Source organism: Ipomoea nil, unplaced genomic scaffold (genome assembly GCF_001879475.1).
Source record: "Ipomoea nil cultivar Tokyo-kokei standard unplaced genomic scaffold, Asagao_1.1 scaffold2826, whole genome shotgun sequence".
Lineage (NCBI taxonomy): Eukaryota > Viridiplantae > Streptophyta > Magnoliopsida > Solanales > Convolvulaceae > Ipomoea > Ipomoea nil.
In genome coordinates, this window is record NW_017619254.1 from 476,497 (window position 1) to 498,847 (window position 22,351).

Genomic DNA, 22,351 nt, shown 5'->3' on the forward strand with positions numbered 1-22,351 from the left:
TTCATATATATAAATAATAGTTGTTCAATTGTATAAATACGCGTTGCGCTACTCTAAAAGAATCCCTTCTTTTGCCACAACTATTTGTAATATCATGCATACAAAGTCAAGTTAAGACTATGACTACCACTACGAGTATAAAATGCTCTACAATTTACAACCAAGAGTCTTTTTTTGTACACCTTGAACCACTCCTCCAAACCCTGATTAAACTACCTAATGAGGAACTTCAGTCTTCAAAATTCAGAACTTGTATACAGTATACTACCAGCCGACAACCTCCACTCAGACCACTTCTAGAAAATCAAAGATCTAAGCCCCCAGTCCCCCACCACCGGGGTTCAAACCTATGAACATCCATTTGAAATGGTAACCGGGTTGACAATCCTCATATAATATATATGTATATAAGTATATAATTTTTTTTTTTACAATTATGCCCCCAAATTTGGGGCCCAATTGTAAAAAAAATTATGGCCCTATTTGATAAATAGATGTTAGCTGATAGCTGATTGGGTTAGAAGGTATGACTAATTGATAACATTAGTTGATTGTAGAAAAATATTTGGTAAATTAACTGTTAGCTGATATATAGCTGTTTGGTATAATTTATTTTCTCAAAAGCTAATTGAAAAAGTTGCTTTGAGCATCTTTTTGAATTTTAACTTTTTGGAGTTACAAAAAACTGATCAATCAAACACTTATATTAATTTTTTAACCATGTCAAATAGCTAAAAATAGTCAAATAAGTCAAAATTAATAGATAAGTTAACTATTTTACCAAACATGACCAGTATATATAACTCATATAATATATTATATATGTATATACGTATTTTATTTTATTTTTTAACAATTGGCCCCCAAATTTGGGGGTCAATTGTTAAAAAAATAAAAAAAATGTAAAAACGATGTCGTTTTTGCATCAATATGCCCCATACACAGATGCACAGCATAACGATTGATTGGATAGGGCTTGGGCTTATATTAAATGGGCCCTGCAATAAATTTTCAATTTTTTACTTTTCTTTCTCACAAAAGGTTGAATCTCTAGAGTTAAATATTTTTACTTTGAGCGAAGATCTCGAATTTATAGATGATGGCCGACGAGAGTACTTCCACCGCCGCCTCGGCGACGGCGGAGGAGATGAAACCTCAGCTGAGTAAGAGTTGGGGCGACGTAGCGGAGGCATCATCAACCTCCGATGTGAAACCCAACCCCGAACTTAAAATGGAGTATCTAGCCATGGATGAGTCCCAAAGCGTCCACAAAACCCTCTCTGACCCTGACGACGCCAGTATCGAAGCTGTACGCACTCTTCCCTCTTTCTCTCCTAGTGTTTATGCATAATTGCTAGTAAGTTTGTTTGCGGTTCTGACCTCACAGCTAGGATTTAATTAGTTGTTCTTTGCACATTAGGTTACATCGGGGGATACTTTGTATAAATCTGCCAAAAGGTTCGAAGACTTGAACCTGACGCCGGAGTTGCTGAAGGGATTATATGTAGAGATGAAGTTTGAGAGGCCTAGTAAAATTCAGGAAATCAGTTTGCCTATGATACTGACCCCGCCGAACAAGAATCTGATTGCACAGGCTCACAATGGATCCGGTAAGACGACGTGCTTTGTGCTTGGAATGTTGAGCCGAGTTGATCCGAAGCTCGCTGCCCCTCAGGCTCTCTGCATTTGTCCCACTAGAGAACTTGCCATTCAGGTGTGTAGATTATTTTCAGCTAATAATTGGAATGAAAATTAACTCACTATTGCTCAGATAGTTTGTTAATGTGAACATCTATAGAACTATACACTATTATACCAATATCATTGATTACAATGTAAGAAGTTAGCAATTGATTTAGACTTTGATTCAGTTTATGGATACTTGCAGAATATGGAAGTTCTGTTGAAGATGGGGAAGTATACTGGTATAACATCAGAATTGGCAATACCAGCAGATGCTGCCAACTATGTTCCAATAAATAAGCGACCTCCTGTTACAGCTCAAGTCATAATTGGTACCCCTGGAACAATAAATAAGTGGGTCATAGCAAAGAAACTGGGCGCATCTTACATGAAGATTCTTGTGTTCGATGAGGCAGATCATATGTTAGCAGAGGTAAATGTATTTTCTTTGAGAAACTTCCGTAGAAAGTGTTTTTAGTATATACTTTTTACTCAAGTTCTATGCCAGCAAAAGTTTTGGTGAAGTTATTCATTTGACCATTGTGTTGTAGAAGGGTAAGAGACCCCAGATGTCTGAGGAGCCAATTTCTTGATTTAGTAAATTGAATTACCAACCAAAATGATAAAAGTTGGCAATGCCTGGCATGCATGAATTTCTTCTACCTGAGTGATTAAATTGATTTAGCTAGAGTGCAAATTGAATTCTTGTTGAGGATTTCAATGTGTTCACCAATGATTGGTTTTCAAAACAATGGCAACTAACATCTTGATATCTCCAACAATGCAGAGTGGCTTTCAGGATGACTCCATAAAAATAATGAAGGCTATTGTCAGAGGCAAAGCCGATTGCCAGGTTAGTAATCATATCATTCTAACCTGAAGTTTAATTTCTAATGTGTTAAGAATCAATTCTGCCGAATAGTTTTTAATTTGATTATATAGTTCTGTTTTTTTGTGAATTCAATTGTTGATTAGCAAGCACACACCCCAAGATGTGTTTTGCATGCTACTAGTGACTCAACCAAGCATTATTACCAATCATCTTAGGTTTGAGTGTTTGACTATCAACTAAACAAATATGATGTCTTGTTGGCCTACAGGTTATGCATAATGTGTTGTTTTTTGCTTCATTGGTTGTAGAGCTAGGCCTTGAGAATGCATATTATGTATCTTAGAGAAGTTGAGATTGGAGTAGTTCTTTTTGTTTAGATACCCTATAGTTATTTCCTTGTGTGTGGTTTCAAAAAATATAAAAAAAAAAAAAGAAAGATACCTTATAGGCATAATATTTGACAGGTAAAGGAGCTCCATAAACTTTTTTATCAACAAATAATTCTATGTGATATTGTCCCTCTATGAAACTTTCACTTTTAATATGGCTTACATGATAACTTTATATTATGGTCACATAATACCAGGTGCTCCTGTTTTCTGCAACCTTCAATGAAACTGTCAAGGGTTTTGTGACGAAAATTGTTAAAGACCTCTTTGTAAAAGATTACAATCAGCTTTTTGTAAAGAAGGAAGAACTTTCACTGGAGTCTGTGAAGCAGTATAAGGTGCAATGCCCTGATGAACTTTCAAAGGTCATGGTGATTAAGGACAAAATACTTGAATTGGCGCAAAAGGTGGGGCAGACAATTATCTTTGTTCGTACCAGAGACAGTGCTCATATGTTGCATAAATCCCTTGTTGACTATGGCTATGAGGTTACAACAATTCAAGGTGCTCTGAAGCAAGAAGACAGAGATAAAATTATCAAGGAGTTCAAGGAAGGTCTTACACAAGTTCTTATATCAACGGATCTTCTTGCTCGGGGATTTGACCAATCACAGGTGTGTATAACCTTCTTTCTCAGTACTCTCATCTCTATCATTTGATGCCATCACAAACCCAACCAGTTTAAATTGTTTTTTTTAGGTCAATTTGGTTGTGAATTATGACCTTCCGGTGCAATATGGGCATTGGTCAGATCCAGATTATGAGGTATACTTGCATCGGATTGGCAGAGCAGGACGTTTTGGCCGCAAAGGTAATCTCTATTTTGATTTTGTTCTTGGTGCTTGGTGTTTTCAAATCTACCTTTGAGGTGGAATGGCGAACTAAGGCATGCTTTTTTCCATCTCTTGTGCATTCTAACAATTTCTTTAGATAATATATTCTAATTGAACTGCTTAAGTAATAATTTTATTACCCTAGGCTTAGTTTATTGTGTACAAAAAAAAATGTTGACACAACTCTTTGTCATAACACAGGTGCTGTGTTCAACTTGCTTTACAATGATAAAGACACCATGCTGATGTCAAAAATTGAGAACCACTTCAATAGTCCCGTGGCCGAGGTACATTTTGTTACCTCCAAAAGTTGTAATGCTTTCAAGTTATATCTTATTATGCCTTCTTTATATTGACTGCAGGTGAGATCTTGGCAAAGTGATACAGAATTTGAGGCTGCTTTGAAGACTGCGGGGCTACTCTAAGTTGCAAGTTTCCGGCAGGAATGAATTTTCTTCTCAATGATCATTGTAATTGGTGTTACATCATCTTGCAGCCAATGTGTTCTATGAAGGAGTATTACTTTATAGATGAGAAAAATGAGTTATATTGCCCAATTTTTGTGTGGTATAAGCCTTATTTATATATTATTGCAATTTCGTGTGCTTTATTCAGTTTTGTCGTTTGACGTCTTTACTCCTTAAAATGCTTTTTAGGTAACAAATTCTCTTTTGTGACCTATGTATAAGCCTTATTTATAAGGCTGACCTTATCCCTGCAAATATCTCCCACCCTAAAAAATGGGTTCCACTTTCACATCATCCCATTTACAAATCATCTATTATTTACATTACATCCCTGCAAATTCAATCAATCATCAAAAGTGGGCCCCAAAATTAAATAAACTAAATAAAACAAACAAAAAAGACAAATTAAAAAAAAAAAAAAAAAAAAAAAAAAAAAACATGCGTGGCAAGCTCCATGTCATCTTCCAAAGGTTAAGATTGGGATTGCAGGGGTAATCCCAGCCTAAGTAGGGTTGTCAATCGGGTCAATCTATCGTTTTTGGGCTAGTCTTATCTGACGGGCTATTAAAACTTTTGACATTTTTAAACTAACATTTTGAATTTTTAATTTTCTAAAACTAGTACATTTATACTAATAAATAAATATAAAGTTATAAATCATTTATTCAATATAAACTTTCATTTGTAAATTCTAATGAAAAATAATTAATATATTTACTATAATTTATATCGAGCTGGCCCACTAAATTTTGAGCTACCTGTTTGGGCTATTGAACTTATCAATTTCATATTAAAATTGACTATCCCTACTTATAAGAATTCAGAAATTATCAATTAATGCATTTTATATAATAACGACTAAAATGAAAATTGAGTAATTTTAGTTAAATTCGTTGAATTGTCATTTTGATAATTATGAGGTTTTAAGTTTGATTTTATGTGAAAATTGTTTGGCGGAACTGGTATTATAGGCAAACTGATTTATTGATTCTCAACAATTTATATCATGAACCAAGGTCCATATAATATTATAGATATTGGATTCAAACGACGAGGTACAAAGTTCATACTTATAAGATATATAATATCATAACACAAAGACACAAAAATCACAACACATGTTATATATTTATTTAGTTTTCAAATATAATTTAAGTACATAATTTGTGTTTATAAACATAAAACTTTACAATACAAGACAGAAATTCATACTTTTAAATTACAGAATTTCATGATACACGATATAAAAAAAAAAACTCACGACATACATATACATTAAGATTCACTATGCACGTAAACGGTAAACCTAGCTTGATCCATGGTATAAGGATTGATGACCTGACGACCTACTCAAAGAAAAACGCCAGTAAAAGAAAATTTATTATTGTGCCCATTTATTATAAGCCCAAGCCAATAAAAGTGAACCATTAATATAAGGTTCAATTTTAGTATATTAAATATTTATTTATTTATAGTTTATTTTTTTATACTAAAGATTCATAATTTGGTATACTACTTAAAAATAAATTTTCAATATATAAAAATTAATTTGTAGTATACTAAAAATGAATATTTATGCCAATTATCATTTGTGTGTGATGGCATCCCGATTATCATTTTAAATGAATGATTATAGATTTGAATTTCGGTGATAAGGACTTCAATTTTTTAAATAGAAAATGTTTAAGAAAATATAGAACAAATATTACTTTGTAATAAAAAAAAAAAAAACATTTATCTATGATCCATGGCATATAAATTGCCAGAGAATATGCAATGGGCGAGTTAATAACCAAAATGGTCCCTTGACTATAGCGAAATTACCAATTTGGTCCTTGACTATCATTTTTACCCAATTAAGTCCTCAACTATGAAAATCTTACTCAATTTAGTCCTCCGTTAATTTATCTGTTTGTTGACCGTCAAAATTGAGGGCAAAACTGTAATTCTACAAACTTTCTTCCTCCTTCCCCTTTAGCAGTGTCAAACTATGTAGTACCTCCGGCCACATCGGCGAATGCTATCTTCTCTCTACACAGAAATTACTAATTTTTTGAACAACAAGAAGGGCATCATCACAGACAAATCCAATCATCAAACTTTATTTTTAGTCAGATAATTTGTGTTGGGAGGCAGGAGCACACCAAGGCTGCGTTGAGAGCATTTAGCGCATCGGAACCGCTGAAAATTTCAATTAGTGCTGCATTTTATATTTCCCTTAGTTTCATTTATATTATTTCTCTTTCAAATCCTTTGTTTTTGGAGTGAAAATGATGTATTATCCATACAGATATTTGGGGTAATATCAAAGATGACCTTAATATCAGTGACGTTCAAGTCGAAATATTGGTAGAAATACACAACATGTACTCTCTGTTTGGAGCCGCCGCCGCCGCCAGGATGACCTCCGACTTGATTGGGCATCGGTATATCATGGTGGTTGCGTATTTAATCTTCATCGCCACGGCAGAAGAAAGGGCTGACGCGACCGTCGGATTCCAGAACGGCGAAACGAGCTTTTTGTTCGGAAATTCCAAAAGCAGCCGTTAGACTACTTCTATGGACCAGAGACTGACGTCGGAAACAGAATCCGGCCAAGGAACACAGCAGTCAGCAGGGGATCTCTCGCGGTAGGTCGTTTAGTCGCAAGCGTCGGCGTGGGGTACACTCTCATGATTGCTCCAGTCTACACCGTCGAGGTTTTACCGGCGTCTTCCCATGACTTCTTCACCTTAACGTTCAAGCTGCTAAATTTGTGATTTTCTTTGACCATTTCAATTTCTTCACAGTACACGTGAACATATGGATGCCAAAGAGAGGAGCGAAGAAGGAAATAAGCAAGGAGATTACTTTTTGCCCTTGAATTTGAATTTAACAACTTATGGATGAAATTTTAACGGAGGACTAAATTGAGTAAGATTTTCATAGTTGAGAACTTAATTGGGTAAAAATAATAGTCGAGGATCAAATTGGTAATTTCGCTATAGTCAAGGGACCATTTTGGGTATTAACTCGCAATGGGCTTATAGTGAAGAAAACCCGGACAAAATTGCTTTCTTTTGATTTTTAAGCAGTACATTTACAATTTACTATTTTCTTCTTCTTTTTCTTTGTTATCGATGTGATAATTATGATATTATTATAATTATTGTTAGTGTGTATCAAATAAATTTTTTTAGATCTAAGTATTGTTTATTGTCAAAATCAATAGTGTAAATAATACAGAAAATATATGATAAGTATGGTATAATTAATTATCAACGGTAAGTATTATTATTATCATATCATTTATATGTCAATACAATAACCATAGATAATTAATTTTTATTTGCAAGTTATATCCCACCAATATCATAATTAATAATTACAATAATTAATCATACCATTATTATATAATCGTAATAAACTAATATTTAATATGCAAGTAATGATTTCTTAATATCGCAAGGACAATTTTATTCGACAAAAAAACCGGAAGTGCAAGACTTTAAATGTACCATTCAATAAGCTTATAAATATATATATACTCCGTACATAATAAGGGTACGAACTTGTCCGCACGGGTTTAACTCAATAGTTTAGTAGATAGTATTTGGGAGGAGAGACTAAGGTTTGAACTTAGGCGGTGGAGAGATTATGCTCGAAGTAGGCAGATCTCTTGTGCGTACCAGCATTTGACCCTATTATGTACATACAGTTAACAATTACGTGCATACAAATAAATTGAAGGCTCACACATAATATGTTAACTACAAGTATACGTTGACTGCAGACACACAATATGCAATTAACGTTTTATGTGCATTCAATTAATTAGTTAGAGACATATAAGTTATTATTAACTTAACACACATAATATATTAACTACAAACACATAATTTTTAGATTAAGATCCACAATGCAAGTTGTCGGGACTCATGAACCTAAAGATGTCGCAATCCAATCAATGCACATAATTTCCAATCGATATATCTATATCTTTATAGATATGTTTATCGAGCACTGCTAATATTCCAAACCAACATTCGTATAGTATCACCTCCAACAAATTATATATGTTTTTTAAAGGAGCCGCATTTATTCAAAACGAGGTGAAATAAAGTTTGGTGAGACAGTGTTTCAATACATAGTAGTACTCTGAGTAAAAGCATTAGAAGTTAAAGTGTGTGCTAGATAATTATATGATCTAGGAATAAAACTTATTAAACAGTACTCAAATGAGGCAATGTGAGCTCTGCGGCTATCAATAGCATAGCCAACATATGAACGAAGTGGAACGGTTGCGCATGATAGATACTATTGAAGTGTTAAGCAATCCGTGAATAGTTCAGCCTATAGATCGTTCTCCAAGGTTCCATAACCATGACAAGACTTCTTTGCACGCAAAAGCCTCGGCCATAAGGGGAGAGAAGCAATCCAGTAAAGGAGCACCGAGAGCCGAGACATACCTCCCTCCCTCGTCAAGAATGACCGCCCCAACAGTGGCTTTGTTTGTCTCGTGGCGATATCCGGTGTTGAACCAGCAACGCCTCGGTATTGCAGCAGGTGCGTCGGCTATGACTTCCGACAGTATAGCAGTGGGTGTGTCGGCAGCGTTCTGGACAGGCAATGCAGCACCGGCGTCTTGCTATCCGGGGGTCTCGGCTGTAACGTGAAGGCCTCAGTCGGGGTGCATTTGACGCCAATTTTGCATGGCTGCGGTAGCTGCAACTATAAATCTCCATGGTCGTGGTAGATATGCATCCCATACCGCCCCGTTTCTTGTCTTCCAAATATAATATAAGATTGCAGCTACGTAGATAATCTCATTAGTATCTAGAACATTCAAAAGCTCACTAAACCAAGTATGAAAAATATTTGTCACACTATCGGGGAGTGAAAGGTGGGATTGAGTCCAATCGAATTTGCATAATCACACATAAGTAAAGAGTGCATAGTGTCTTCATGCATGATCCTACACATGGCACAAATAGGATCAACATCCACCCTCTTTATAATCAAATTTTTAGTAGTGGGGAGGATATCATTCAAAACTCTCTATAGAAAGGTTTTCTATTTAGGGGATTTTGAGCTTCCATAGATTGAGCCATTTATTAAAAATGCCTGCCATATCAACATAATTCCCAACAATGCACTCGCATGAGCAGCTCAACTGGTCATAGAGGTGAAACTTTGGAAGAATGACCAGGGATCGAGTCTCACCAGCGGCGGTGTGGGAGCTACCTCTCAAGCGCAGTGAGCAAAGGTCTAGTCTGTTCAGTTGAGTTAGTTACCATGATTTACATCTTCCCAAATGCTTTGTCGGGTCGGAGTATGGGGGGCGGCGGTGTGGGAGCTACCTCTCAAGCGCAGTGAGCAAAGGTCTAGTCTGTTCAGTTGAGTTACCATGATTTACATCTTCCCAAATGCTCTGTGGGAGTGGGAGCTACCTCTCAAGCATGCTCTGTCGGGTCGGAGTGTGGGGGGCGGCGGTGTGAGTTACCATGATTTACATCTTCCCAAATGCTCTGTGGGAGCTACCTCTCAAGCGCAGTGAGCATTCGGAGTGTGGGGGGCTCTTAGGATTATGGGTTCAGCCTGTTCAGTTGAGTGGTTATGGGTTCAACCTTTTGAAAGAATAATTCCAACAATATGAACCTTTTGGAAGAATAATTCCCAACAATGCGCCTCCAACAAATTATATAATATTATCTGAATACAATTATTTTATTTTTTTTAAAAATTGTTTTTGTTCATTATACAACCAAGACTCCAATAGGAGTAGGTATCTTAGTTTTCTTGCTTAGCAAGTTTGAATAAAATTTGCAAGAATTGAACTTCACTGTCAACTGTCAAGATAATATTTCATCCAAATCCATATACTTTATCCAGTAGAATTATGTTTCATGAAATTAACAAGATAATTAAAACATTTTTTTTTTAAAAAAAAAAAAGGAAATTGAAATGTGTACGCAAATACATACTAAGCACATGTATATCCGATCCATATTATTAAATAATGATTTGTTTCTATATTTACAGGAAAAAAAATGCAGCCCAGAATGGAAGTGAATGTCAAGAACCAAATCACTTTAGCATCTGTAAAAGGCGGGTACAATAAAGTGGTGCCACGCCTATCTTCTTTTCATGAACCATCGATCCATCCACCAAATAATACTCTTTCTCCCGTGAAACTGGGCAAAAGTGATAGCCAAAAGAGGGAGGAATTGAATGGCTTCCACATTGCTTCTTCTAGTTGTTTTCGTCTTTGATCTCCTGGCTTTTGCACTCGCCGTCGCCGCTGAGCAGAGGAGGGCTTCCGTCAGTACACTTCTTTAATTTCTTCATTTTCAATTTCTGATTAATCTTTTTTTTTTTTTTTAATGATCGGTAAAATCTGCAATTTTCTGCTGGTTTAGTTATTCTGGTTCATTATAATTGACGATATCTGAGCCCTTATTATTGTCTTAGCATTAAAGCGGATATGTAACCTTACTTTCTCTCAAGTATATATGGAGTAATAAACATGAATATAATTGGCATTTTGCAGGCTACTATACAGAGGGATGCAACGTATAACTATTGTGTTTATGAATCAGACATTGCTACTGGGTTGGGGATGGGCTCATTCCTATTCCTTTTGGCTACTCAGCTTCTTATAATGTTGGCAAGTAAATGCTTGTGCTGTGGTAGGGCGTTGCGACCTGGGCGTTCAAGAAGCTGTGCAGTTGTCCTATTCATCACCTGCTGGTACTTTTCTTCAACTTAGTCAACCTGACTCTGATACCAAATGTTACATATAAATATACTAACATAACATAAAACTTAAATGTCGTACTAGTGGAAGCTTTAGGACGATCTGAATATCTCTCACCATAGTTGATATGAATTGCCTAACTATTGCTTCTCTCTTGATGGCAAATTATTCTGGGGATCCGGGCCCAAAATACACAATTTATATATTGAACGTTCACGCAATTTACATACTGAATGTTTTCAATTTTGTATACTAAATGTTTACAGTTTACATATATTGTAATTGTGAACATTCAGTATCTCAATTGTGTATTTTGACCCAGACCGGGTCTGGCGTAACTGTCCTCTCTTGATGGTGTAGTGTATTCTGTTTACAGGAGCTGCTACCATAGTATCGTTATAGACAGCTAAAATCAAACTGAATATCTAAATTACCTAATCAGACTGAACTTCACAACCCTACACAATTGTGAATGTTTTCAGGGTGGCATTCATGATTGCTGAAGCATGCTTGGTGGCAGGATCAGTTAGGAATGCATATCATACTAAATACAGGACTTTCCTGTCAGAGCACCCTCCAACTTGTGAGATGCTGAGAAAGGGAGTGTTTGGGGCAGGTGCTGCCTTTATAGTGCTCACCGGCATACTCTCCCAGCTTTATTATGCCAGCTTCACCAAGGCTAATCATGCAATCATACATGACACAAGGGAATCTGGAATAAGAATGGGAGCTTTCAACACATGAATTCAAGATCATATAAATTCTTTGCTTTTTCATTAGCCTTTACAAATTGACCTTATTTGTCTTGGATTATTATCATTACAAATGTATGAATGGTATGATTTAGGTATTATTATTACTAGTATTTTGGGTAGCATGGAATTGATTTGTTATAATATTTTTAGAATATTTAGATTGATAAACAAATATAAATTATAACAAATTAACAACGAATATTATATAGTGCAGTTGATGAAATGGATTGTATCGATTATGTTTTCTGATGTTATCTTGCTTGAATTCGAGCGAATAATTGTCCAATTACCCATGCAATGTGCGTGCGATGCACGTGCGCTACACGGATAAAATTGCCCAATTCAGTACATCCCATTTAGAAGTTTTCATGCATGAATCTGCGATCAACGTGAGATAATTCATTGATTCTATGGTAAGCGAGTGAATTCCTCCACCGGCAACTGTCGTCTTCAAGGAGTCCTTCTGTAGAGCGGTTTCGAACTCGCTCCTGATTGACAACCGAACCTCGATGGCGAAGAAACTCGAGAATCTGTGGCAGATGGTGTCGAGGAACACTTGGGTGAAAAGCAAATCGTCCTTGTGACTTTTCTCGAACCTCTGTATAATACATACATTCGATACGCAAGTTGAAATTGCGTTTGACAAAACAAATAAATTTCAAATGCATTTGGGATATGCGTTTCTGACCTCAAATGCATGTTCCAAATGTCTTTTTCATAAAATTGTCAAAATTTTCTGAGCGTCATATTTTTAGAAATGCTTGATTGTTTTGTCACATTACAGTCACGAAATTGATTTGTTATAATACTTTGAGAATATTTAGATTGATAAACAAATATAAATTATAACAACGAATATTATATTGTGCAGTAGATGAAATGGGTTGTGTCGATTATATTTTCTGATGTTATCTTATTTGAATTCGAATAAATAATTATCTAATTACCCGTGCGATGCACGTGCACTACACAGATAAAATTGCCCAATTCAGTACATCCCATATAGGCCATATCCATAACGCAATCCGAAGGAGAAGAAGAAGCTAGTGGAAGTCTTAGTTTGTTTTGGTGAGGAGAAGAAGTTAATATGTAGTGGAAAATATGGTGGGAACAGGCGAGGAATATAAAAATGGAGAATTTACGTAGAGGTTCCGGACCGAAGGTTACCTAGCTAGCTATTTCTGTTCGTAACAAACTGATACTATGAATCTGCATAATAAAACTATAATTTTGGAAGTAATAATTTTGGTTAATTAACTCAATCATAGTAAGCCAAAGACATTGTGGTCCAATGGCACCAAATTGCCCCCTTATATTCACTAACTGCTTGACGCTCAACCATATGGATCATGGATGTTTCTACTAAGAGTGATTAAACCTTGTTAAGAAGATCTAATTGTGTTCAAAAACCATGTTAACATCAAACTATGTTTTTTTGTACGCGACCACAATAACAACAGTGCAAGTCAAATTGAGTACATTTCTTATAAGCTTCAAATTCAGTACATTGAAATAACAGCAGGGCCAAGTATACATGTCTCCCGGCTAAAAGAAAAGAAGAGAAAAACATATCACAGAGCAGAGGATGGTAGCGCATTTATATCTCATCAAAATCATACAGAGATAGATTTGTGACACTGCTAAAGGCTGTCTGGCTCGTACTGCTTGCTACTCACAGTACTCGCCTATTCTACTACATTACTACAAACAAAACCCCCCTAACCACGCCCGCCTTAAAACTTGAAGTCCTTTTTCTTTGACTTGCTATCTTTTTCCTGCATCTTTCTTTTTCTTTTCTTCTCATTCTGCACAACCAATTTTATTGTCAGAGCCCAGAACAAAGTCCAAAAATCAGATGAATGATGCAAACCAACAGAAGAAGATCGATCACATGTGAGAATAAAAAATAAAAAGCAGAACAACCCACCTCTGCAACCATGTCACTGAAATCCTCCCGCTGATTTCGGAGCTTCTCTTCCTCCCTAGCTTCCTCATACCTGTCACAAGGCAAAACAGAGCATCATATGAATGCACCATCATGTGCAGGAAAGGTAAAACAACATTAACATATGATCAACCACATACTTGGCTGGCAACACATTGTCCATCAATTCCAACTCTTCTGGAGCTAATGTCACATCAACCCTATCTGATTTCTGACCTCTAAGTAGATCAACCTGCACCATAAAACATCATTTAGTTCATGCCCCACCATCACATCATCAAAACATAGTAGTGGTCTAAATCCTAGTAATACAACAAGGTCAAAGCAAAGCACCCTCAACAACTAGAGAAGGAAACACACCAGAGTATTATGTATGTATATAGAAACCCGAACCATACATTGAAACTGAAACATAAACAGAAAAAGGCAGAAGAAAGGTAGGTCAAGCCCATATTACCCTTTTAGCTCCACTCTTATCTTGTGTGCCGGTGTTAATCACATACCTGCATGGAGAAAACATAAAACAACAAAGGAAAAATCATCTTAAACTAACTTGAATATGGAATAAATAGGAAAAGACCATAAATGGAAGAAGACTACATACGTGTGAGTTGTTCCAAGCAAGGTTCCAGCAGCAATCTTTTCTTCTTTTTCTTCAAGCACCTGCAAGGAACATACAATTAGAGAGTATTTCCTACATAGTAGGGACTAGGGAGTGAAATTGGGGCAGTAGTAAAATTTACTTGGTAGAGAGGCTTCTCGGGCTCCTTCCTCTGCTGCTTGCGGAGATCAATAACATCAGGAGTCTCAACTCCAGTAGGAGTGCTAAAATAAAAAAGTAAATAATTTTAGAAACAATGATCTCAAAGAAACTTGAAGCAAAGTGTCTATTGCATTTGCGTCCAGTTTGCTAGTGCAAACCATAAAAAAAACTTGCACAATTCTATGAAAGATATGAGATGATCTAAGCACAAGTACCTTGAAAGACTATCCACCGATTGAATGCCATCTTCCAGCTCCTCTTCCTCCATCTCTTCTTCTATTTCCTCTTCCTCCTCCTCTTCTTCCTCTTCCTCCAAGTCACCCCAATGCTTAGTCTTATCAACAGGTTCATCCTAAATTTATGGGTAATTGGGTAAAGAACTAGTAAAATATACATGACGTAAATAAATGGATAAAGCACATTGACATAAAACATAACAAAATCCTTTTCACATGAAAAATGTCATTGTTATACAAAGCCCGCAGAATAAGTCACCCAATCCCTATCAACATCCTTACAAAATGCTGCCCATAAACATCATAATGAACAGTTTTAACAAGATAATTCTTCTCTAACACAGAGAAGCATGCAAGCAGTACCCTATAGCCTAAGCCCATAAACAGTAAGCTGTCCCCAAAACTTAAAATAGTATGACATTCTTTTTATAGATCTCTATTAACCTAATCTGTATTAAATAAATAAATAAAAATCAAGAGCAAAATAGCTGCTGAATTCTGGTGTTGCATTTATAGCTAATAAAGTTCCTTCAAGAGAAGCACCCAGAGAGCAAGTTATAGCAGCAAGCAATGACTTACATCATAATTAGGCTGCTCTTGTTGCAACACACCAAAAACGTCACCATACAGAGGGCGGCCATACTGTCCAAAGAATAGGAAGGGGGTTAAAATCTAATAGGGAGTAGAAATAAATAAATACACACACACATGGGGAAACAATGAACTATGAAAAATAATATGGATACCAAACAATTATTAGTAACAAAATATTTTGCAGTATGATGGAACCTACTTCATCAACAGGTGGTTTACCCCAACCTCCAGCATGATAACCAAACTTAGCCCCTGGTGGAATAGGAGCATTTAATCCTGGAATCTTTAGATGAGGATAAGATGGTGGAGGGCCATATCTCTGCAACAGCAAAGTCAGATCAGATACAAAGTACATAAGATAAGTAATCTTTCTCCCAAGAGAATGTCAGTGCAATATTGATCAAAATAATTAACAATGTAAAGTCAACATCATTTATAAGTTGTCATAGTATCTAACCTGCATATTAATAAGCCAAGGAGGAGGAGCACCTTCAGGCATACCAAGTGCCTCCTTTAGCTCATGTGACAATGTCCCAGGTTTCATTTCCCTCAGCTTCACCTGTATGGAAGGAAGAGATTGTGACTTATGAAGTTTCTCCATTATATACACACTTCTACTTCCACATTAACTTAGTACACAGCTCTACCCTCTGATCATCTTCAAATGTGGAAAAATTTTCATTGAAGCCAATTTAAATCTAGTGTATATTGGAATGCTGAAAAATGTTGGACAACTTCGGATCCCAGGCTGTAGGAACTTACAAATGAGTAGGAAAAAAATGAATGAAGAAATCATTTGCACCGCATAGTGTGCCCCACTAGACTGACTCATTAAACAAAGCCCATACCTCAAATTCCTTTCCTTCGTAATAAAGATCGCCATGTGACGTCAGCTTTGGTTTAGTCTGATACTTGAAAAAGGCATCATGGAGGACCTACAGAACAGAACAGGACAGAAGGGGGGAAAAAAGTCACATTCATGCACTCAACACAGTAAATCAAACTGAAAGACCATATGCTATATTCAGATTGCATTGTAAGAAAACCTGATAATCAATGTCCATTTTCCCCATTTTTGGCTGCATCCTCTCCCGTTGCTTTTGTTTAAGCTTCTTACTGTCCTCCTTTTCATTGTAAGACTGCAAGGGGGGAAGTGATAAAACAATAAAGCCATGTTAGAATTATTAAAATATTTCTTACTAGAATTACTATAATGTGGATAGTATTCAAGCATTAGAAAATAGAAAATAAAATGAGCATCCAAAAGAAATGGAATTTGGAGGATTTTGTATAGAGAGAAAAAAGATTGCAAAATTCCATTGAAGATAGAACAGATGTCTAAATGTTCAGGTAGAGAAGTCTGACTGGCTATTCTAAAAAACCAGGATGTGCATGCAAACACAAGCCAATGTTCAGCATGTCAGAACGGCTAAATCATGGCCAGAGGGACTCGAAAAGAAATCTCTCCATCATTATAGTCATCCTACATATTTGATTTTTTTTTCTAACAAAGAGGATATGCATTTATTACCCAGACCAAAATGATTTCTTTTAAAAGATTAGATCTTTTTAAAATTGGAAGTTCCCATTTAATGACAACCCAATTCTACATTTATTTATCACAAGGACATAGTTAATAAATAATGATTCTTACTTGTCTAATTTTCTCAATTCCTGTTGCAGCAATAAAGTCAGGCAGCTGAAAGGGTTGTTTCTCTATACCACGCTTCCCCTGAAAAATAAATTCAAAGGCTGATGAGATAAGCTAATGACAAAAAGACATCTTAACGCAAGTCAAATGAGTCAGTTAACAACTATGCTGATTGATACCAACAGTTCAACACAGAACTCTTAATCATTTCTACCCTTGCATAGTGTATAGACACATATAAGCAGAACAAGTTCATTCCTCATTTGCCATACAAAGGTACTTATGGAAGCACATACATTTAACTACAAAAGGCTCATTTAAATGGTTGTCCCAACCCACATGGGTAATTACATTAAGATCAACATAAAAATATGCAAGGATTCTCCTTGCCAACACCTACATGTTCAGGCTCCATCAGTGCCATAGCTGCTCCCCTGCAAGAACCATATATATACATATAAGACAAACCTCAATGACTATATCTACATCACCACCCACACCAAAACCTCATTCACTTGGTCCCATTCTTTTTCATCAATGTTTTATGCAGTAAAAAAGTATGACAAATGCAATTTGTACTTATGCTTATACATACTTAAGCATCTCAGTCAACTCACCTGCAAAAATTTGCGTTTCTGACACCAGTGTCTTGGAACTGGAACTGTATTTCGGTATGATTTCAGAAATACCAACAACTTAGGATCTGAGGCTGTGGCATCCCACACCTTGAAATCACAATGATAAACATATATCAGTATATAAATAGATGGAAACAGAAACTAATACCAAGTTTAAAGAAACATTACAATAAACAAGACAGTATTCTTAACAAGTCACACACAGGTCATCAGAAAAAAAATCCAAACAATGGCAAAGTGACAACTAAGAAGGTTCAAAAATTTGAGACAGATGAGAAACACTGAGATTGGAAAGACCTTGATTGTGAGAGAAGGAATAATTACTTATACTGACAAGGAAATATGAAGTTCGCAAGTAGAATTTAGAAAGTGCACAGGCTGAATAATACATAAATTCTCAACATTTGGCATACCTCAACAACATCAGGCCTAAAGCAAATCTGTTTCAATTCAGCTATCTTCATCCTGCGTTGAAGCTGAAATAATAGATTTAAATTAGTCTTCCTTACTAAGAGTAACACTACAACCAATTAGCAATAGCAAAAGCAATAATACTGAGTTATAACCTTTTTCTTTTTATTTGAGATGCCACTCTTTTCTTTTTGTTGATTATCCTGCTCTTCCTCATCAGAGTCTGAATCAGCCTTTTTCTTTGAAGCAGCATCAGCAGCAGGAACATCCTTTTTATCATCCTCCTGACAAATTTGGAATATGGGAGGTTAGAAAACAGAATGGAAAATAAGAAAATGAGTCAATTGCCATTTACAAGAAACTTATTCTAAAAAAGAAGAAAAGGAAAACAGACATGACGGCAAGTAAAAGACCCATTGTCGGAATACAGAAACTCTTTTAACTTGAAAAGAGAAATTATTATACCTCAGCAGCAGCTTCAGTAAAGTTGAATTTTTCGAAGACCTTTCTAAATTCCTCATCCAAAGCACCATCCAGTTCTGCTTTTTCTGGAACATATTCCACTTCAACTTGCTCCAATGACTGCAATCTCCAAAATAATCCAGATTAACAACTAAGATTTAAAAACAAACTGACACAGTGAACTTCACTATCACAACATTGTTAAGAGTCAACTGAAAATAATAAAATCTGAAACTATATATATATATATATATATATATATATATATATGAACACAGAATATTACTAATGCATGAAAAAGCACATGTTCCTTTCACTTGAACATACAAGCTAACTCATTCAAATAAAAGTTCAGGGAGAGTAGATAAACCAAATATCTAGTGCACCAATCTGTCCATACACATCAAAACACTCAGAAATTCATCATCAAGATAAACAGTAGTTAAAAAGTTCTGTAGCACAAAATTAGCGAACAAAGCTTACAATCACTAAATATGAAGATGTATGCATGTAGCATTGTAGCACACAAAATATTCACTGTATATCATTACAGGAAGAGTGTAAATAAACCCAATATACATATATATATTAAAGACCAAATTCACTAAATAAAAAGAAATATATCAAGTACTCAAATCCACCCTTCTTTCTTTATTAGCTTATTTCCAAGCATCAGGTATCAAATTTAACTTCAAAAATCTTCAAATTTGAGGTATATACTTTACTTTTATTAGTTGATTAATTAATAATTAATTAGTGATTTATTGCATGTTTTTATTATTTATTTACACTTTTAGGATGTACATTTGCTAGTTTAAAGGATTGGTTTTGCAGTAAAATGAATATTATTTAATTATCAAAATCAATTTTTGTGGACAATATAATTGACAACTTTTATTTGATAAAAGAGCAACAAGCAAAGCAAAATTTAAATAAATGTAACTACTTTTATTATTGTATATATTTGGTGTTATGTGAAAAATTCTAATGTTCGGTACTATAATCATGTACTTCACACATTATTGCATAGAGTATCATTAGAAATTGTCAATAATAGCTAGTACAATCATGTATGTATTCTATTGGGCATGGTTATGAATTTTTTTCTATAACTTCGCCCCCCAACATGATTTTTCTGGCAACATGGAGCAGTAATTGTCAAAAGCTCTAAACCAGCATGATCATAATTAGTTTATCCTCTAGCTTACCCAATAGCAAAAGTGCAAAACATAAACAAAAGCACCTTAGATAGTGCAAACAAATCTAAAACAACAAAATCAATGAAAACAACTAACAATACCAAATCACTATTATAATATTTACCATAATATTCAAAGAAATTCTCAGAACAACTAAGTAATACAGTTGAATACAAAAGCCTATTATTCGTGTTTCTCACGGAGTAGATCAACACCACAAATGTCCGGAATAATCAGCACTACTTAACACTACATGCTACAGATAACATATACTCCGAAACCAGACCACAAGTCACTATGCCTTTAACATAATCTAGAAATAGAAATACCTTATGGGGGTAGGAATTCTCGTCGGCGTTATCCCCAGCGGTGTTGTTGGCATCTTCGGCAGCAGCATCTGTATCTTCTCCATTAGCGGCTGCAGACGCCTTATTGTTCTTCTTCTGCTTTCTCCTCCTCCGGCGACGGTCAGTTTCCTTGGATTTCTTAGAGGCGGCAGCGGAGTTAGGGTTTTCGGGTTTCACATGGCCGTTGGGGTAGGCGGCGAGGGGCTCCGCAACCCCGTTGGATATTTCCACCGTCATGAAAGCCGGCGGCGCTTCCCGATCAGAAAAATTGTTATTCACTTCTGTTACTTCTCTGTGGTGGCGGAGACGAGAGTGGTGGGAGGAGTTATGGAGGTGACTTGGTACAGATCCGTGAGAAATTCACAAATTAAAGGACTCAGAAATTATTACTTATTTATCCTTTTTTTTTCATTTTTAAGATTATATATAAGAGCAGAGTAGAATATGATGAACGGGCCCAGTCATTTTGGGCTGTATAATTTAGGTCCAAAAAATAAAATATTACTGGGCTGGGTTGTGAGTTCAAGAGAATCTAGTTCATACACTTGGCCCAATCAAATAGAACCGGCTATCTTGCTTAGACTATCTAGTATTGTCAAAGCGGGCCAGCTTGCCCTATCGCGTACTTAACTTTTAGCAAGCTTTTGTGGTCCGGTCCCTAAAGCCCGCAGGCTATGATTTAATTAATCTTATTTGTGCCACTCGGGGTGGCGGGCCCATAGACCGCCCCATGAGTTGGTCAAATATGCTTAACTATTTTTTGTTTTTCTAAAGAAAAAATTAAAATTAACAACTAAAATCATGATTCGTGAATAAACATAAAACTATTTTTACAATAATAACAAATAATAATAATAATAATAATAATAAATACATTATAATATTAAAATTTAATAACATATATTTTTATATACATATAAAGGGTTTGGCTCACGTAGATTGTGGCCATACGCGGGTCTAACATTTTTTAAGGTACATTATTTTCATGGCCCTAACAACCAATTGTTACACTCCTAAAATCGCAGACTTTTCAATTTATGAGGTAACCAAGTGAATTATTATCGAGTTAAATTTTTATCTTAAAACCTCAAGAAATCATAAGTGCAATTCAATTTATTAATATTTTAAAATTAACGTCCTAAACTTTCAAATTAGCACAATTACAATAAAGCATCATTTTTTTTTGTTAGATCATGAGGTGTCCTGAACAGGCCCACGGTAAAATGCACATGTACCATATCATTTAATCAATTCAAATCTTCAATTTAAAAACACAATGTAACAGTTATAAATATTTGTATAAAATATATAAATGAATTTGTTATATTAATAAAATTGTTTTTTATTTATTTTTTAACAAGTATAAAAATTAATGTACTCACACTTATAATACAAAAATAATTATAATAAGCTTTTGTTTTGCATTATTTATTTTCATATACAATAATTTATTTTGTAATAGATATATTGATATATGTATTAAATTTTTATTTAAAACTTAATAAAAAAGTAAAATTGAAAAAAAAAAAAAACATAATTAAAGATGAGCCTATATACAAGCTCATATATATAATATATAGTCTCACCCCGCTTAGGAAACAAAAAGTAGTCTTGATTAAATTAGTCCAATTGAATCTTTATTTGTTACCCTGCATTATCTACTTCAACTGTAGACAGTACTAATTTTATAACTTCAATGATCTTAAATTTGTTTTAATATCTTATAATCAATCATCTAAAGTTTTAGACTGGTCCAAAACCTGACAACCACAGGTACCATGACTTCAAGTCATTTCGAGATTGGAACACATGTTGCGGGTGTTCTCTAGAAAGCAAAATGAGATTAAATCATTTTGGGGAATGGGGCAGGGGCACCATTATTAATGCCATCCACCACACCTTATTTGTTCCTTCTTTCTGGTCTGCATAGATTCTTTGTAATATCTGGATTATATTTTAAACTTCTGAACTCACTTACTGACCTATAAAGAGGTAAATTGAGTTAATATAATTTCAAAACTCAACATCAATTTGTATATTTCTATACACAATGATTACATTTCAAACTCAAAACTTTCAATATTTGTGACTGTGATCAAAACCCAAATTTTCTGTTTGGGAATTTGTACAATAAATTTTTACTAAACTGGTAATGAATTTTTGCTAAATTGGGAGGGTTCAAAGTGCACAATAAAGAGATGGGGTCGAAAGCGAAAGTGCTGTAAGGGCACATGCAGTGCAGTGGAACACAGCACAAGAGAAAGAAAATGATGGCTCACCGCTCATTACACTTGTACCTGCTAATTTTAACTATTGTCTCATTTGTTTATTTTAGTTTCTCTCAAGGACCGCAGGCTGCTGCAGGTATGGATTTGGCAATCTTCTCCTCAAATTCTCAGTATTTGGTGCC

General features: G+C 35.2%; 3 protein-coding genes across 3 annotated transcripts; 2 read left to right on the top strand and 1 right to left on the bottom strand.

The window, feature by feature from the left end:
• The first annotated feature begins 1,074 nt into the window (after positions 1–1,074).
• LOC109159070 (DEAD-box ATP-dependent RNA helicase 38-like) lies at positions 1,075–4,307 on the top strand. The gene is made up of 8 exons (XM_019307075.1): positions 1,075–1,309; positions 1,421–1,714; positions 1,889–2,116; positions 2,471–2,536; positions 3,102–3,518; positions 3,604–3,715; positions 3,939–4,024; positions 4,100–4,307. The coding sequence occupies exons 1-8, from the start codon at positions 1,097–1,099 to the stop codon at positions 4,160–4,162; spliced, it is 1,479 nt and encodes a 492-aa protein (XP_019162620.1). The 5' UTR covers positions 1,075–1,096; the 3' UTR covers positions 4,163–4,307.
• Positions 4,308–10,234: 5,927 nt separating this feature from the next.
• LOC109159072 lies at positions 10,235–11,918 on the top strand. Its single transcript, XM_019307077.1, has 3 exons — positions 10,235–10,504; positions 10,734–10,933; positions 11,423–11,918. The coding sequence occupies exons 1-3, from the start codon at positions 10,415–10,417 to the stop codon at positions 11,682–11,684; spliced, it is 552 nt and encodes a 183-aa protein (XP_019162622.1). The 5' UTR covers positions 10,235–10,414; the 3' UTR covers positions 11,685–11,918.
• A 1,235-nt stretch (positions 11,919–13,153) lies between these two features.
• LOC109159069 (splicing factor 3B subunit 2) lies at positions 13,154–20,309 on the bottom strand. The gene is made up of 18 exons (XM_019307074.1): positions 19,924–20,309; positions 18,399–18,515; positions 18,089–18,217; positions 17,936–17,998; positions 17,502–17,609; positions 16,888–16,965; positions 16,280–16,372; positions 16,082–16,168; positions 15,691–15,792; positions 15,433–15,552; positions 15,219–15,281; positions 14,619–14,755; positions 14,384–14,465; positions 14,245–14,303; positions 14,098–14,143; positions 13,781–13,872; positions 13,623–13,692; positions 13,154–13,500 (listed from the first exon to the last, which is right to left on the bottom strand). Exons 1-18 carry the CDS (start codon positions 20,176–20,178, stop codon positions 13,429–13,431), a joined length of 1,773 nt encoding a protein of 590 aa, XP_019162619.1. The 5' UTR covers positions 20,179–20,309; the 3' UTR covers positions 13,154–13,428.
• Between the last annotated feature and the right edge of the window lie 2,042 nt (positions 20,310–22,351).